Source organism: Ascidiella aspersa, chromosome 9 (assembly GCF_963924565.1).
Source record: "Ascidiella aspersa chromosome 9, kaAscAspe10.2, whole genome shotgun sequence".
Classification (NCBI taxonomy): Eukaryota; Metazoa; Chordata; class Ascidiacea; order Phlebobranchia; family Ascidiidae; genus Ascidiella; species Ascidiella aspersa.
The window spans coordinates 7,101,110-7,118,965 of NC_139455.1; the positions used below are offsets into that span (position 1 = coordinate 7,101,110).

Sequence of the window (17,856 nt, forward strand, 5' to 3'; positions counted from 1 at the left end):
CGTATTGCAATCTATGCGTATCTTTTGGCGTATAAAATCAAATACTTAACTCATTAGAGGTAAAAATATTTGAATAGTAACGTATTCTGGCAAGACGAACAGGGATATTTAGTTTTACTACGCTTATTCTGAACAGCAGGCAAGTTAATACACCGGGCAAGTCAAAACTTAAAGGCAACAGTACTGTGGTAAGTTGTCAATATCACCATTTCATTAATTTGAGGAAAACTTCTCATGAATTTCTCTTTGAAACCCAACAAAACAAAACAATTGCGGACAATTATATTTAAAATATTTACTGTGAAGGTCCGGAATACAGCTTAACTGATTAAGCTTTGCAAAATTGCTTTTAGTAAATTTTATTTTCGGGCTTAGCTTTCAGTTTGCTATACTATTTTTAAGCCAGGTTTCACGATGTTAAAATGGCAGAGCATGAGGATTTGTGAGAATACACTTTGAGGGCCAAGTTTTATTATCAGAATGAAAGCTGCTAAGATTTTGTTGTTAATGAAATCCCGTGTTTTAATTTGTCATTGTGTTCAGGTGAGATTCGGTAACACAACGAGACCCGTGCTGTGCGATTTGTGCCTACAGCTCAAAACTAATCAGCAGAAAAACAAATAACCATTTTGATGCAACAATGCAAAGCGTGTGTGTCGCTGTGTTGGTGCTAAATATATTTTTAGCTGGAAGATTTTCAGGCTAAATGGATCATGTTTTATTTATGCAACTGGACGTTTAGATTATATAGTATGAGTGTAGCCTTCTTTCTAGTCGCTTTCGGTGTTATACATTTTCCAATTGGTTAAAAAGTGTGCTTGTCCCCGACCATCAGTATTTGTATTTGTACCAAAGTTAATTTATTTATAAAAAAAGTGCGAACAAAAAACTGTACAAAAATAAAGAATAAAAAACAGTAGGCAGCTGCTCAACCGGAATGAAGAAAGTCTACAAAGAGGGTTAGTGGTATAGAAACGTAGTAAAAACGCAAACTTCGTATAAAAATAACAATATGCACAAGACGTAGATTAAAATATGAACTGCAAAGAGAATTTAAAGAAGATTTGCCTTAAATAGAAAAATGTTTGCACAATAAATAATATTGATGATATCTATGATTAGTGCTTTGCAATCTATCGTAAATAGCAAATGGTATAAATAACTTAAAAAAAGCAAAAAAAAACATGAAGTTTGGTAGCGGCAATATATAGTTAAAAAAATGTAAGCCTTTTTAGTGGTCATTCAGTGACTTTAGCGCAGGTGCTCAGTAAAACCAACGTCAATAATAACTTAATACCAATCTTACATATTCGAAGGAATTTGTGTACCACTCTAACAGGGCCGCATTAGGGCGCGATGAGGTCACTCAAAAAGTGTTTTTACTCTTTTACTAATGGACGTTTGAGGCATCGGTTGGAGCAAGTTGAAGTCTGGCCAACTTCATTCTCGGCTGGGAGGTTCTCTTTCTTCCCTTTCCCTTTCCTTTGCCACGACCACCTGTAAAACACATTTTTATTTTATTGTCGTATACCAGGTTGCCTTACTGTGCTTCTTACAGAGTTGTTCACAATGTAGCTTTCGTAAAGTGTTACGCGCAACTACAGTTAGATACTGGTTTCCGCGTTATTATTACTACAATGCTGTCGACTGATCCATTGTTTGTAAAACATGTTTTGCACCTCCTAGGTATTTACAAAAAATGTATACATACTATGTATTGTACAATGATCCAGTTTTCAAACAGAATAATGCGACCACTACCAATTCGCCAAGAAGTGTACTATTTATCACATCGATAAATCAAGAACATAAAGATGCAGTTGCCAAAAGTGTTCATATACTAAATGGTAAGCTACATTGGTGTAAATACTTTAAATGTAAAACAGTGTTCATATATGAATTTTGGCAAAAAAATACTGACAGTAGACAGTTCGATAAGGTTATTTATTTTAAAATTAGCCCAAAAATAAAGCAACTTACTTTGCTTGAGCTTACCAGATTTTAAATGTTAAACTATACATATATATGCATTTTACTAAAAAGCTTTCTGCCAAAGATTAATTTATTTTTTAATAAGTCAAATGGCAACTTACTTTGCTTGAACTTGGCAGCGCTTGCTTTTTGCGATCCGCACCCGATCCACATTTTCTTGACGCTTTTTGGATAGTTTTTATCGGGTCGGGCGTTGAGACCCGAGAAACGCCAGTAATCGTCACCCTTGAAGAAGTAGGTTTTACCTAAAAATAAAAAAATCGTATTAAGCCTTACTTAACTGAGCAGTGAATTCGGGGAAATAATTGGTACCGAACAACCAAAATATAGCATGATTTGCATTTTGTTGGCTATCCTTATGCTCGGTTAATTGTCGATTTGTTAATTGTGATCTTTTTTACTAGCTTTGCAATTTTTGTTTTATACCTATCGTTAGCTTAATCGCGATTTATTGCGCAGTACATGTACGCAAGTTAGAAAGATAGGAAACAGCATTGATCAAAGCCAATTACCCTCCTTGGGTTGAGCTTAGCATATAAAAAATGGTAAACTATACATGGGTGATAAATACGAAAAATGTGCGGCAGTGATGAATTACAGTAAAAAAATTACCTGCTGAATTAAACTGAATTGGGGCTTACCGTTTTTCCACTGAATGGCAGCATTTGGGTTGTCTGGGATGTCGGTCCAGTATCGTTTTATTGGAGCCGAAGTGTACCTTGCTCTACCATCGTACGGCTGGTATTCCGAAAAACGATGGAAGTTGCCGTCTGCAAATTAACCAGAATTAAATTAAACTTTAACGTTGCAAAAATCAAAACATTTACGAGTCATTTCGTCAGCCAATTACATTTTGACTTCCAGTTACTTTGAATTTTTATGTTACTCTTTTGGGACCACTGGGGCCACCGAATTTTACAATTTCCAACCAACGAAATTCAGAAAAAACAGAACTCAAAGGCGCGTGGTCAATTCCGTCCATCGATTGTATATAAACACGATCTTGCATTTTTATAATTTAATGTCGATGGAAACGCGCAGATTGCTAAAAACACCCACCCTTAAACAGGTAGATAAGTCCATCGCCGCCCCACTGTACGGCCGCTTGACTGTGCGATGGCATACCGAGGGTTGACACACTGCGGGGAAAGCCCCTCTCCAGTCTTCTATTGCTGTCGTATCGCCACATCCGGTTACCTGTGAAAATAAAGCAGGTTGAAAAATGCTTACTGGTGAGTCGCTTTGTATGATGTCGAGAAATCTTGCCTGTGTAGCATCTTACTCTACAGCAGGGGGGGGGCAATTATTTTTTACTGCGGGCCGCATGAGAAACAGAAAATGTCGTGGCGGTCCGGGTCAAAAATAGGATCTCAAATACAAGGCATATGACGTTATACCATGACGCTATAAAATAAGTAAGCTAAAGAAAACCTGTTATTACTTTAGGAGTTGTGCGCAAATGCGTGAATGGCGAAAAAATCGCGGGTGTTTTGTTTAAAATGCAAACTTTAATTCGATTTGGAGGGTGCTTTTATGATGCATTGAGCACAGATAAAATATACGTGCATTCCTTGATATGTTGGCATTGTCAATTGTTTGTGGGCATTAACCCAACAACTCAAGGTTAAATACGTGAAAATCTTGCACACAATAACTTACAATGCCTTTTTTGCTTTTAAAGCTTTCAGTGGCCGATGTTATTCCTACAATGAACATATTGTAAATACAGTACAAATCGGGAGTAACACAAACATGGCATTAACCACATTAGGTTGACAAATGTTAATCGGTATGTTTCGGAGGTTGGAAAACGGCCGCTATACTAATGTACGTTCGTAATTTTAAAACGAAATACCGTTGTTTGAAGCGCAAAAAATTAATTTGCAAATATAAGGCTAAGTTTGACAACTTTTCGTTTGAAAGAGTGTCGATTACAGTGCAGAGGGCGACTTTTGTCTGTAAAGACGATCAAAAACACGCGAAACTTACGAGAAAGCCAAAAGAGGTTCGCGCGAAGCGCGAAAACAATTTCCATTTTAGTCTATAAAACAGGCTGAAAAAGGAGTTTGGCGGGACATCATCAACCCTGGAAAAAGTGAATCTTTATGTTTCAACAAACATGTAAAAAGTCGCCCTGGTTTGTAATTTAAAAAAGTGAGCCGCTGGCCGGATTGGAATACTTGGCGGGCCGGATCCGGCCTTGGCATTTTTCTTTGTCGTATGGTTTGTAATATTAGCATTGTTTGGAAAAACTTTGCGTTGCATGTATGCCAAACAAGAGAGTGCTGCTAATCTCTGCTTAACTTTTATGTTGTCCGGATAGTGTATTTTGTCAAAAACAAACAGCTTAAACGTATGCCGGTCGTACCTTTGAAGAAGTAAGTGCGTTTCGTAGCCTTGGAGTAGACTGCTGAGCCGACATGGGACGGAATACCTTTCCAGAATCTGTTAATTTTCTTTGGGTAACCAGGAGCGACGCCGTAGTCGGTAATCTTCCAGTAGAAAGGTCCCTTCAGAGCGTACATCACGTTGTCGTCGTGGTCTGTTTTCAAAACGGCGTACTTTGATAGGTTGCAATGGAGTACGGGAACCAAGCGATAATATTTGGCGGTAGTAAAACGCCGTACATTCAACTATACGATCGGAAAGTTTTTCCTTAAAGGAGTATTTTTTTAATTTGCAAATATTTGAGTTCCAAACATCATTAATTTCGATTAAATGTGTTGGTAAACTCCTCTAATTCGAATAACCGAATGCTCGATGAAACACTATAGTTACTTGGCCTAGCCGAGTATTAAGAAATTTATTTATAGCTAAAACAGAAACTATAGTAACCCGGGCTTCACAAAGACATGAAGTGAAAGTAAATATTTCATTCCTTTAAGTAAAAACGAATTGACCAATAATTTTCATAAAAAAATTAGGAACAATTCCAAATAGGTGTAATTGCACATCGGGAAGTCGGTGGACTAATAAAAGTTCTTTATGAGGCTAGAAAAACAACTAGCCTGCAGTGAGGTTCGAACTCACCACCTATCAAAAAACGACTTCAGAAGAGCTCGGCCACATGTGATTGTACACGTGCATCTCCTTTCATACTTGTAATTGTAATATAAAATATGTATAACTATAAAAATATAAGTGAAATGAAACATGAAACTAAAAAAAGTATACTTACGGTACATGGTTGCGTCGAAAACTATCCTCTTTCCGCAGACGTCCATGGCCCCAGGTCTTTTTGGGGTGGGTTTTGTGGGGCGTCTGGTTGGGGGTCTGGTCGATGGACGACGCTTTTTCGCGTTGGTGTCTGCGGTATGCTTGGGTGCGCCTGGACGGTGAATCGTGTGTAATTTAATTAGATTATTTCACGTTGATACAAGAACTTTTAATTATTACTGCTTTATTCTCAATAAATTACTTTTAACTATGTACTGAATATTATTGCCAACTGTATGGTAAAAAATGTTGTAACTGTGATTTGATTTCTCTACTACCGTTGATTTTGTAGAAAAATAATTTTTTGTTGCTAAAAGAATGACTTTTGGACATGATTATTGGTAAAATGATGTATTTGGCTTTAAAAATTGAATTATTTTAAAAGGGGACTCACAATAGGGCCATATACAGTTGCGGACATTGGCGCACTAACTTACCTTAAGATTGATAAAAAAGGTAAAATTTAACGTCAAAATAGAAATATGCCTTCTTCATTACTTTCTTTTTCGGGGATACTCCCAACCAGTGTTTTTTTAAGGTGTTTTGGGGGACTGAAACGGTCCACCAAATTTCTCCAGCGGTTTCCCAAAAAGCAAATATGGCTATTTTTTGGTATTTAAATGAAACACTTGCGGTCTCTTAAAACTACTTAGCGGTCACCCAAACCAAACCTTAAAAAAAACCCTGCTCCCAACGAAAGTTAGTTTGGGTCATCGTCGAAAATGCGCGTCTTAGATCTGGTATTTACTTCAAGCTCTTTAGACGCTTCTTACCGTAAAGCTGCTGAATTCCAGCAATGTCGTCTTCGTGCAGCTTGAAGTTTTTCACGTAGCCTTTGTAGAAGGGAGCCATGAGCGATTGCTGAACACTCGAGTGACCCAGACCCAGGCTATGGCCGAACTCGTGCGCGGCCACTATGAAGAGGTTGACGCCTGTGGAAAAGTCCAGGTTTTATTTTTACGTTAACTTTGTAAAGCGTATATATTTATAAATTGTTTGGAGAGAGCATGTTTTCGTGTTAGAAAGTTGATTTGGTCGATGCACTGTAAAATTTGGAGGTTGTAATAATACACCTTGGGGTGGACATTAAATAAAATGGTGTTAAATTCCACCATCATATGAAAAACGGTGAAAAAAACTCCCAAGCGTGGAATTTTCCACCAACACCAAAAGTTTGAGATTTATAGCGTGGAAGTCTCCACCTTGTGATCCTGAATGCGTGGTAAAAGTCACCATGCGGTATTTTGTTGCATATACACGGTCAAAAGAGGCCATTCTATAGTTGTTCTACTATACTCTTCTCAAATTGGTATGCCGTTTACTTTTCATTAAGCTATTATACGTTTTGGTGGGCACAAATGATGTGGTTTGGTATAAACAACTTTCGTCAATTCTTACATACAAGAAGCACTGTTAGTGTTCGCATTAAAAATGATTTCAATGTATTGATTAAAGGTTAATCGTTTTAGTTATAAAAGTTTGTTGAAATAAAACTTAGTTAAGAAGCAATGTATCCTCACCAGATCCGTCGGCGTAATCGAACTTCTCAGCGTCGTCGAAATGCGCTCTGCCGTCCGAAGGAAAAAAGGCGTGCGCGAGAGTGCCACCTGACGGAAATGCAAAATACGTTTTAACCTTGAAAAAATGATGCAGATTATTGAAATAAACCTAAAAGTAGATTTTATCGCCGAACGCGCCTTTGCTTTTTGTTTGACTGGTCGTGTAACAATGGCGTTGGATTGAACCCTTTTCACGAGGCGAACGCTCAAAGTTTTGCAAAGTAACCCCCAATATCGCGCGTTCGTCACGTCTGCGCAAACACGTTTCGCGCGCGACGAGCTATTTCGGTGCACCAACTGTGACGACACAATGCGGGGCGCTGAAAGGCGACGATCCCCGAAGTCGAATTTCTTTGAGGGGTGCAGCGGGATTAAATTTCGGCACCGCGGTTTCGCGCCTTGCGCTTTCAAATTAAGAACGACTGACGCGCGTTTGTCCCTGTTCATTTGCTCGAGTTGCTTTTCCTTGAGTTCGCTTTGTCATTTTAAGCTCTTGTTTAAATTGTCGCCTCTGCAAGGGGATGCCGAGCTCTGTTGAATTCACGCTTGATCTGCTGACTGAAAGATCTCACCCCAAGCAAAAACCACAGCCAAATAAATAAATCGTCTATCTCTACCATTGCATTGTATTGCGCTCGCTTAGATTATTACTCTACGGTTTTGTCTATTATCCTGTGGTAAAATAGCATTATTGGTAGGGTATGCTCTATTTATCTTCGCATTTTGCACTGTTAATTTTTAAATATTATAGTTTTATGTTTTTAATTAACAAGAACTCAAACTAGCCATTTCCCGTTGTCTACTTAGATGCATTGTAGGAGTGAATATTGTTAGTCAAAAAAGCAATCTTGATTAGCGCTGCAGTACATTATTTTTAATATTAAACTGCACATAGCAGTGTTACGTCTGCTGAAGAGGCCCTCGGTTTCATATTTTTTTATTTTGACGGCCTTCCGCCAAGCATAACATTGCACAAACAGAAGCTCGGCAACGTTGACTTTGGACGCCTTTGCGCGAGGTTCAAAAGTCGAATTGTCGGTTTTAATTGCTCACCCTTTCCGTCGAAGGGGTAATTGTCGCCGTGTTGAGCTTCACCGAAGGAAATGGTGATGTCGGCCTCGCTACTTTGCCTGACCAACTGGAAAGTGAGTGAGGAAGCGTTGGACCACACTTCGAATGCTCTGAATATTATTAAAGAAGGAGGAGACGTCGGTTAGTATAGCTCCTGCATTTCAAATTCATGGATTCAAAAGTTATGGTTAAAATCGCCCGGTGGGACTAACACAAGAGACGTGAGTTAGCCTTTTAGAAAGGCTTTAATCTTAACAAACCGAAAGACAACAAAAATGTGCAATACTCGGATAAAATATCCAACACCGCGTGAAGCATTTATTAACTATGGCTTATGTTAAACAAAAGAAAATAAGTACAGTAGTCTTCGATGTAACTATACTTTGTGCCTTTTCAATGGAGGCTGCTTTTTGATCGGCAATTTTGTACCATGTATATAGCTACTATTTTGTACCATGCCTATATAGTTAATATTTTGTACCATGTATATAGCTACTAAAGTAGGCAAACCGACCTGGCGATCGAATCGTATATCTTTGGCTTTGACATGTCTGTCGTTAATTTGCTTTCGTCGAGCCAATACTTCAGGTCTGTTTTCGACCACATTCCGTCTGGATGAAAAAACAATAAACGCTATAACATTACATCGCAATAGATTTTTAAGTTACGGGTATCTGGTTAATGTTTAGTCATTTTCGACACTTCAAAAGCGAATTAGCTGTTGCATTTGTGTGCCGTGACTCGGCAAGTGTGGACAAAACCTCGTTGCTTGCGATAAGCCTAATTACACAGTAGTGCCGAGACCTAAATCAAACTTAAGGCGTGCGTGATGCTTCGTTCAAGAACTTATTGAGATATAGTTTTATTTTTATACCTGGCTATTATGTGACAACATTGAACATTGTGTATCGACCAAATGACAAAGATATGAACAACGTTTTCGTGCGAACGTGCATTAAATTTATAAACCCGGAAGTTAGCTTCGTATACCGCTCAACCGTTGGTAACCGGGTTGGCTAAACCAGAATCAACTAATCAAATTGGCCAGTCCCTGATTCAGAAACATCCAACCTAATACTCTGTACTCACTGTCAGCGCTGAAGCGCTTTGATCGGCTTCTTGCGCCTTTGGTATTTTTCCCCTTCCGGCCTTTCTTGCCTCTTTTCCTCCTGCGGTTTATTTTTCTCCGCTCCTTCTTGCTGATGAACTTGGAGTCCGCCACGTTTCCTGTAAAGCCGAAATCTTATTCAGCGAAAAATAGAATCGCGTGAAAATCGTTTACTTGATGGTAGGAAGGTCGGTGGATGACTTCCATCTAAGTCAGTCATATTGCGAATTAATTTATGCTATAGTCAATGTGATTTAAGAGGGAGCAAAGTTTCGTACATGTTTGAAAAACTGCTTTTGTTTAAGTTGCATGTAAATTGTCAAGGTTTTTCTAATTCGGTTGAATATAACTTAATTTGATGAAGGCCAAGTGATTCATTCAAATGACTCGAAACCAAGTCGAGTTGTAACATTAGCAAGTTAAATCCGATAAAATAGGTCATTGAGGTATTTGCAAAATTCTTTCTTTAGTCCCCCTTTGGCCATTAAGCTCTTTCAAATCAACTCTGCAACATTGAAATCTCTTCTCGAAGCACACACAATGCACTGTCCACAACATAAAGCAAGTAAACATAGCAACAAACCGTTAACGCCCATATTAAACGCTCCCACGGTGTCCTCGACCCCGCATCGTGGTAGGGACATCATCTCGACTGTTTTCTTGTTCAGTTGACCAGTCATGGGAATCCCTGCCATTTGCTGAAAAACTCTGAGAAAAAGACGAAAATGAGATGGTTTCTACAAGCATTTTTTTCAAATTCGGTTATATATCTTCATTTTTCTACATAAAACAATTTGCTTGATGAATTTTGCGTTTTTTGTTATATTTAGTTGTTTTATTGCTCGTAATCGAGCTAGTTTACCATTTTTAGTATTTAACATTTACTTTTTATGGGGAACTTGACTTGAGATTGACTTGCTATAATTTTGACTTGACTGGGATTTGACTTGTGATTTATTGAAAAAGACTTGACTTGGACTTTATTTTACAAGTTATTTTACAAATTACTTGACTCAAGTTATTTTACGATTATCTTTGTCTGGGTCTTTTCAGTTTGAAAAGGCTTTTTTACAACACTGCATTTTGACGCATAGGGCATCCTTGGTTATTTATCGTCTTTCTGTCTAATTTCTTGTCGTACCTCGGTTTTCCATTGTGTGGCGGACATATTAGCCCGAACTAATTTATTAACGAAATCTATTCCCAATCTACAAGTGCAAAAGAAGTCTTTACCTGATAGACTTCTTGAAACTCTTTAAGTCGATGATTCCTCCCAGTTGGTTCGATTTTGCTCTCTTGTGCGACATATAGCCAAACTTCCCAAGATATTCCTGCGTTGGAAGAATAATACTTAAATCACACTCCTGTAGATTTCACTCTGTTTCCAAGATGATGCAATTTATAAAGTGGAAATAAGGTGTTTTACAGAACATTTTAGCATTTATAACAATTTAAGAGCGACAACTGAAAATAGAAAATGCCGCTAGTGGGTTAGATAAGAATAAAATATTGACGATGACCAGTTTGATTCGAACATTCCTCAATTATTTTGTAATCACAGAAGTTCTAACAAGCAAAACAGAGACGTGCATTAAAAGGTCCCAAGCCTTGTTATTTGTCGTGCAACATGATTGTGAGATTTTCACGCGAATCGTGCACGAGCAACCGAGCAATTCACCTCTCCCAGCGTCACAACTTTTCTAACGACTTTCGAAGTCGCTTTCGTCATGAACCTCGGCAAGTGACGTAACTGTTCTTCTACGTCACTACTCAGGCTGCTCGCGATCCGCGACAGCTGACTCTCGATGGGGCCGGCCAGGGACTCCAGTAGACCTTTACTGCTGGCCCCAACGCTAACTGTGACGTCATGCAAGACCCCGGAGATTTTTTTGCGACCGGTGATGGTCTGCCAGAAGCCGTTGCGTCCAAAAAGTGACGACTATACGTGCAATTAAGGTTTTTTTGAGCTTATGGTTTGATTGGCCTGCCCTTTTGTATATTTGAGATTGTAAAATACAACATTTGTAATGATTTAGCGGAGAAACAAACAACCAACACGCGTTAAGTATAGTGCTCGATCGATCCGAACAAAAAAATCTGTAGAGTGACGAAGATTATACGTTCAAAAAAAGTTCAGGGCTTTTGGTGCCACAATTTTTTCATGCTTATTATTTTTTCAATCTAAAGTTAAAACGATGGTGATGGTTTAGCGAATAACGTTTTTACGAACGACTGACACATACCAATGATATGATTTAATAACTAATCGAAAGTGTTTCGCTTTGGTCTGCCAACTGTTGAGGAAAATTCTAATAAAAGCTATCGAACTCGTGCGAGGTTACAATTCCGCCTAAGCGCAACCGAAACGACCCCACTCATCGGCTTCAGCAAACCCCAAATTGAATCCGTAACCCGCGTTCGCTCTGATGCAGGAGCCCTGACCACTTTCTGTAGCCCTCGACAATCAATCAACATCGCTTAAATCTCCCGGTGCCTCTTTTGCGTTATCTCTTGTTTGCTGACGGCTTATATTACAAGTTACGCCTGCTTAGGGTTCAACATGAATTCTGTTTAATATTGGGAAATGGCGACCGACCTTGGGTTTCGCGTTACTGTGGAGTGTAATCTCCCAGGTTGTTGATCAGGATCTATGTCTAAACAGCTCTAGACCTGGCATTCGTTTCCAGTTCTGCTGAAATTGTTTCATTGCATACGACAAAGCCCCTTTCCCAGGATTAGCCGTCAGGTTTTTTTCACGTTTGTTTAAACTTTTAAGTAACGAAAACTCTCCACGGAGGACTATTTATTGATTTAGCCTTTGGTTGTTTTTTGCAGTTTGCATTAGCCCATTTGAAGCGTGTTACAAATCAAACAGACTTTTTCGCATTTGTGATATTTTGGTTTTTGTTAAACCACAAGTTGTCAGTCAGCTGTAATACACTATTTTCCTTATACTATTAAATTTCACATTAAAATCCTTGTGACCAAAAACGACCACCCACATCGACAAGGTACAAAGGTTTTCGAAAGTTTACAATTTAATGAAAACTTATATATTAAATTGAAACACCCGAGCAGCCTACTTATAGGGCAAACTCAAGTGCGTCTCTTTAGGAGAGAAACATCGTTTTTCACGCTTTGTTTTCTCTATACACGGGTGAATTCCAAACCGGGGTCATCGCCTCGCTTTTGAAGATCGCCTCATCAAACCAAGTGCCACAAACCGCACGTACACTTTCCATCAGAAACCAATTAAGGGCGTTTTCTTTTCACGCCGAGGTCACCTCACCAGCAAAGGGCCGCGCACTTTGCCGTCGACAAATATTTGAACGTTCCTTTTAACAAGCACATTACAAAAACTCCTGATCAATTTCGTACTTAAGCTGTTTGTTGTTTAGCGAAAAAATGTAAGCTTAACATGGTTTAAAGTCGCGTACGGAAATATTGAGTTCAAATGTAAATATAATAAATGGTTTTTAATATGTTTGTTTGACAATGAATAAATTGCTTTACACAACGACTAATTCAAGCAAACAGTTAGCTGGTTTAAATTTCTGCTTTCACATTTCCTTAAAAACATTGTAAGTTTAATGTAAATGTTAAAGGCTTGCATTTTTATGGAGTTTTATAGTGTCGTTTTAAACCGTATTTAAATCTTAAAATTTGATATACATTTTAATGCCGATGTCAATTAGGTTGCAAAACCCCCCTAAAATTGAAAAATAAATTCTTAACCAGGTTATCGACGTCATGCTCATTTTGGGCCGACATAAAACAACGGGCAACGTTTTTAATTAACTCTGCCAAATTCAACCAAGTTACACGCAGCTGCAATATGTTTAGTCAACCCGTCGTTTGTTCGCCAGACATAATCGACAACCCACAGATTATTTTTCTCCTTGTAAACCCCGCCAACATTCAACCAACCACAAAACTAAATAATCTAATTTAATTTCGCATCCCTCGGGTTTGCAAACTTGTTTTTTGAAAGATGTCTTAGGCGAAGCGAAACGAGCCTTTTGATACGAATTCCCGCGGAACGCCTCACTCGGAACGCCCAGGTTTCTGCGAACTCGCGTGGGTCATGTATTTATTTCTCCAGCACAAAGTCAAAGAGCGAAACGCCTGCTTTTGTAATCAAGTCATACGCGAACGAATTATTGTCAACTATCCAATTTTCTTAAACACTATAAGCACGGATCTGTAATGTAGCTTCATAATGAATCCCGAAGCCAAAATGATCGAGTAAATCGTCTTAATGAGGACGTTTTGATACGGTCTTGTACCATCATCAGGTAATGACGTTTTACTGATGAAGATGCAAGAACGTATCTAAACGTCTTTATCAAGATGACGTCGATTTACTCGACCTTTTTGGCGTTGAGATCATTTATCAATCTTCAATTTAGTTATGAAACTGCCGCGTAAGAGCATCATTGGATAGAAGCGTCTGGTCTAAAAGGGTCTTTTTTCTGGATGGAAAGTTTTAACGCATTCTTGGCACTTATGATCAGATAACTTCCGATGACGCGCTTTGGATATTCCGCGTGTAAGATGCGTTTTTTATAGCAACATAAAACCCTTTTTGGCATTTAGGGCCGCTCTTACACATAGCTCTATGTGCGCAACTAAAAGCCTGTGATTGTCAGTTTCAACCAGGCTTGTCTGAACCATAATAACCGGTTGCCACTAGAAAGCGCGTTAATTTTGGGGGGGTCATAGTGCGACAGGCTGCTGAGCCTGAGGTTGGAATTTCTTTGCACGCACATGTCAACGGATAAAAAAGAGTGAGTTATGTTGGGTATTGTGCTGTTTCGTCTCTTAAAAGTTGAACTATCTTAAAAATATACCTTTTTTTTATCTTTATAAATATAAATTTGAAATTGATATTCAAAATACAAATGTGTGTACAAATGTGACCTAAGGCCTTTAGGGGTTGATTTTTTGGCTAACTTAACTCTAACGCTAACGGCACACAAACATATACCCCTGTAAACTCCTGCTGTACCTTCCAAATTTAGGTTTTTTTACCTATGTATAAAAACAAAATATGGGAGAATTTGTGAGAAACAAACGTACAAAACGATTAAAGTCGGCTTTACGTCTGCTTGGGATTATTACAAACTATAATGTGTTTTGTTCAATTTTTGGGACTCCGAAGTCGTTGTCCGGCGCCATTGTAAGACTAACATGCGGTCTTGTAAAAATGCCTAAATTTAAATAGGGATCCCCAAAAGAGATTTCGAGTTCCCTGGAGCGTGCGCGGAATTCGCGGCGCCAATTTTCCGCCTATTGCCCTTCCTACCGCGTTTTGCGATCGATTGACTTGCGCATGGCCGCGGTACGCCGTAATCCCGCTTAAATCGCCTTTGTTGGACAACTTCGCCTTAAAGGTTTATTTCGGTCGGCAAGGAACCTGCAATTGTCGCGCACCACGAGACACAGGGCGTCATCGCTCTTTCAGACGACCAACATGGACTTGGATTATTATTTTTACGTGTGGATATAGTTGGGTGTGTTTTATGGTCGAAAAGGCGTTGGCCGTTTTGTTTTCGAGCCTTGCGAAGTTTAAATTGGATTTACATCGATCTTTGAAAAATCCGTATATGGCCCTCTATGATTTTCGCATCGTCAAGTTCCACGTTAGTTAGCGGAAATTAATGTTTTTACTCAATTTCGCCGACGTTTTCAACAAATCTTGGACAAAAAATGGTCGCAGCCAACAGCGTTTGAACAGCAAATTTCTAACTTCAATAAGCACATAAAAATATATATTAACAAAGAACCACAACTATAACTTTTAAAGAGGCGTGTATCTTCTTTGGGCAAAACTTGAAATCTTTAGTAAAATTTGTTGTCATTTTTAGAAAACAGATATATGCTTATCAGAACAATATGCCATGTAAGTGGCTCGTTTAGGCAAAGATAGCCATTTTAGTTTTAATTTAGTTTTAAATCTTGTTTTTTTTTATTATACCTCTGTGACATGTTTAACCACAACCATAACTTTTGAAAAAAACAATAGACATTCCGTTTTAAATATTTTTTCAAATCTTATTTTGTAAATTATCCCTCTGTGACTTGTTTGACCACAATTCCGTAAAATGCAAGAACATAATCATTGACAATATTTTTTCAATCGCCCTTACTGCTGTTGAGGCTTTCGGGATTGGATCAAACATTAATAGAAATCTTATATAAGGGTCTTTTATTTTCACACTTACCGATGCGGCGGCTGCGTCGAAGCGATCGTTTCCGATCCCGGAGGACCTCTTGAATGCTCTCACTTGTGGGACATCAGGAGATGGAAAGCAGCTCACTGATCCGAGGAGGGACATCCACGTAAGGAGGATGACCTTCATCTCTTTATTTGTTCCTCCGCCTTTTTTCCTTTTGGTTTCGTTTATTTTTCAGAAGCGTTTTCTTTTGTTAAAAAGCGATTTTTAAAAGCGGGCGTTTTGTCACTTTTGCTGTGAAACAAAAAGTGTATAGTTTGTACTAAACTGCACCAAAGCTAATTGTAAACCTTAAAAAATATGTTAAAGTTGTTTACTCAACCCAACTAATATCGTTTTCTTTCTGTCAAAAATTCTCTATTCGCCAAATATATTGGTAGTAAAACAGCCCACGCAAAAACATTCAATTGCGAAAAAATCCAATCCTAATTTTCCCCAATTTAAGCGAAATAACCTGAGGAAAACATTTTCCGCACCAGGTAACTTCTCGCACACACAACTTGAACTTTTACAACAAATACCAGCGGTTTAAAAAGTCTCTTTTGAGAACAAGCGTAATTAAGTGTACGCGATTCACTATAAAAACATTCCACATCCCAGCGAAATCCCAACCAAAGCGATAACGGTTACCTCTCTGATTTGGGATCTCGCAGACTGACTCGGGGCCCCAGCCGATCGCTCCACTTTTATTGGCTGCTGCGGCGCCGTCACACAACAAAGCCAGCGGCTGTGACGTAACAGTGCGCGGCTCTAAATAAACGCGGCGGCGGCCGAGTTGCGTCGCACGATCTTCACCTGTGCCCCAGCCCCGGCCACGAAGTCACTTTCTCCTAACCCTTTCGCGCGCGCCTAATCGTACAAATCGCCCTGTTCCGCTGTTATTTTTTTGTTTTTCTTCTACTCTAAGTTGTGGGATTCGAGACTTCGTCGCGTTTTACAGACAGCAGCGCTAACTTATCTGGTCGTGACGCTGTGGCGGCGAGGAAATTCCCCCCCACCAATTTTTTTCGGCCTGTTTTTTTGTATTATCGCTTTCCGGAAGCGGCAGCCAAAGATTTCTATCCACTACGTGCTTTTTCGTGTGACGTGAATTGCTTCTAGAGTATAAGCGTCTAAACTGTACCACGGAGGTAAACTTGGCCTTTATGAGATGCGAGGCGAAAATCTATTACGCAAGCGACTGTAAATATCACAAAAGTAAAAGGGTAGTGGCAATCACGTTACTTGTATAATTGTGAATGCAGCCCGACCAAACATATGCTTGTGAATTTCCGGCAACCGCAGCTGACTCAATGTCACCTTTGGACGTTCCGCTTTACCGGCAATGTCAAAGTCGTGCTATAGGTGCAGTTTCTCCGTTCCCTTACGCTGAGATTCTCCATAGCCGAATGCAAACACTTCACTGAATCAACGTAAACTGTGTAAACCATTGGCGTTTAACAAACGTAAAAAAACAAGTCGAAAGAGTGTTTGTCAATTTAGGCTTTTCAATATGTTGATTTAGGTCTTTGTCAATATCACAGAGAAAAGAAAAGTTTTACGTCAAGTGTTTCGGTTGATACTTACATATTACAACAGCTTTATTTTATAATTTAAAAATCATTGTTTTATTTACAAAAATAATAATTTAAACTATACACAAAACGAGTCAGAAACTCACAATATTACGTTCGTTAGTCACTATAAAAAATACACAAATATTTTTCACAAATTTGATCCTTTTTTCGATGAGACACCGACTAATATTTGATTTTATTATTACTTCCTGCCTTGAGAAAAGCGAAAAAAGTTGGACTTTATTACTTCGGTTTAACTGGAAGCCTTCTTTCTATGGTAATGCGTTATCGAGGTCTAAAGATACATCCTATGCTTGCATACTTTTGTCATGGATTTTTTCCAGATCCGAAATGGCGCAGTGGAGCTTTAATCCCCAGGGTAGGTGTGTTAATTACTTTGACTGCAGAGTTTACCCAACGAGTCCTTTGCTATTTACTTCATACCAGTGGTGAAACTAAACCGGAACGCTCCAAAGCTGCGTTCAAGAAAACTGGTATAAAAAATGTTTTATTCAGGTATAAAAATATAGTTGGTAAACCAGGCCATCCCGCCATCTTGTTTAATAACGTAACTTTGTGACGTATTCTGTAACAGTTTTCATGCGTCCCAGTAGGAAAATTATTTTACTTGAGGAAAACTATTCCTGCTCTATTACTTGGTTGAAATATGTGAAAAAAATATGGCCTAGTGCAGTAATATTCCTAACAATCATGTTCAGAAATAATAGCTTTGATTTATTTGCGATCCGGATTCCTTCATCAAAATAGAATGTATGGTTTGCAAGCCATAGGTTCCAGACCACTGCTTTAGACCAAATTATGGTGTTTGTTAACAGATAAATGGGCACAACAAGAAAAGTTGCCCACCGTGACCCTAATGCGAGCTTAAAATGTTGTGGTGTAGCCTTAGTCGGTAGCGGCTCCTGGAATACTGAGAATTACAAGGCTGCTTTATTTTCGCAATGCTATATCAACAACTAAGTATAAGGGAAGTTTCCAGTGCGCGTATTTAAGATTTTGCAACTGGTTTATAAGTATGGAAAAAACGTTTTCTTCGTACTCAGACAGGAAGCTGTATTCAGAACATATTTGGCTTTTTAAGCCGTCATTCGAAGTCT

General features: G+C 38.8%; 1 protein-coding gene across 3 annotated transcripts; it reads right to left on the reverse strand.

The window, feature by feature from the left end:
- Positions 1-733: 733 nt before the first annotated feature.
- LOC146132130 (matrix metalloproteinase-19-like) lies at positions 734-15,820 on the reverse strand. 3 transcript variants are annotated; one of them, XM_083397897.1, is made up of 14 exons: positions 15,171-15,820; positions 10,180-10,277; positions 9,530-9,654; positions 8,928-9,065; positions 8,353-8,449; positions 7,821-7,948; positions 6,729-6,815; positions 5,973-6,140; positions 5,171-5,320; positions 4,361-4,534; positions 3,052-3,189; positions 2,634-2,762; positions 2,099-2,237; positions 734-1,466 (listed from the first exon to the last, which is right to left on the reverse strand). In XM_083397897.1, the coding sequence occupies exons 1-14, from the start codon at positions 15,306-15,308 to the stop codon at positions 1,391-1,393; spliced, it is 1,785 nt and encodes a 594-aa protein (XP_083254023.1). In that variant the 5' UTR covers positions 15,309-15,820; the 3' UTR covers positions 734-1,390. The 3 variants fall into 3 exon arrangements, with proteins under 3 accessions (XP_083254023.1, XP_083254022.1, XP_083254021.1); XM_083397896.1 differs by having other exon boundaries at positions 763-1,497; positions 2,094-2,237; positions 5,982-6,140; XM_083397895.1 differs by having other exon boundaries at positions 763-1,497; positions 2,094-2,237; positions 5,982-6,140; positions 8,928-9,080.
- Between the last annotated feature and the right edge of the window lie 2,036 nt (positions 15,821-17,856).

Bases quoted from the DNA above. Each gene is read 5' to 3' on its own strand.
- LOC146132130 (XM_083397895.1), bottom strand. From the start codon at position 15,308: ATGAAGGTCATCCTCCTTACGTGGATGTCCCTCCTCGGATCAGTGAGC. The intron at 7,949-8,352 runs GTCGGTTTGCCT...AATAATATTCAG, and splicing joins ATATACGATTCGATCGCCAG to AGCATTCGAAGTGTGGTCCA. The intron at 6,141-6,728 runs GTGAGGATACAT...ACTTTTCCACAG, and splicing joins CGATTACGCCGACGGATCTG to GCGTCAACCTCTTCATAGTG.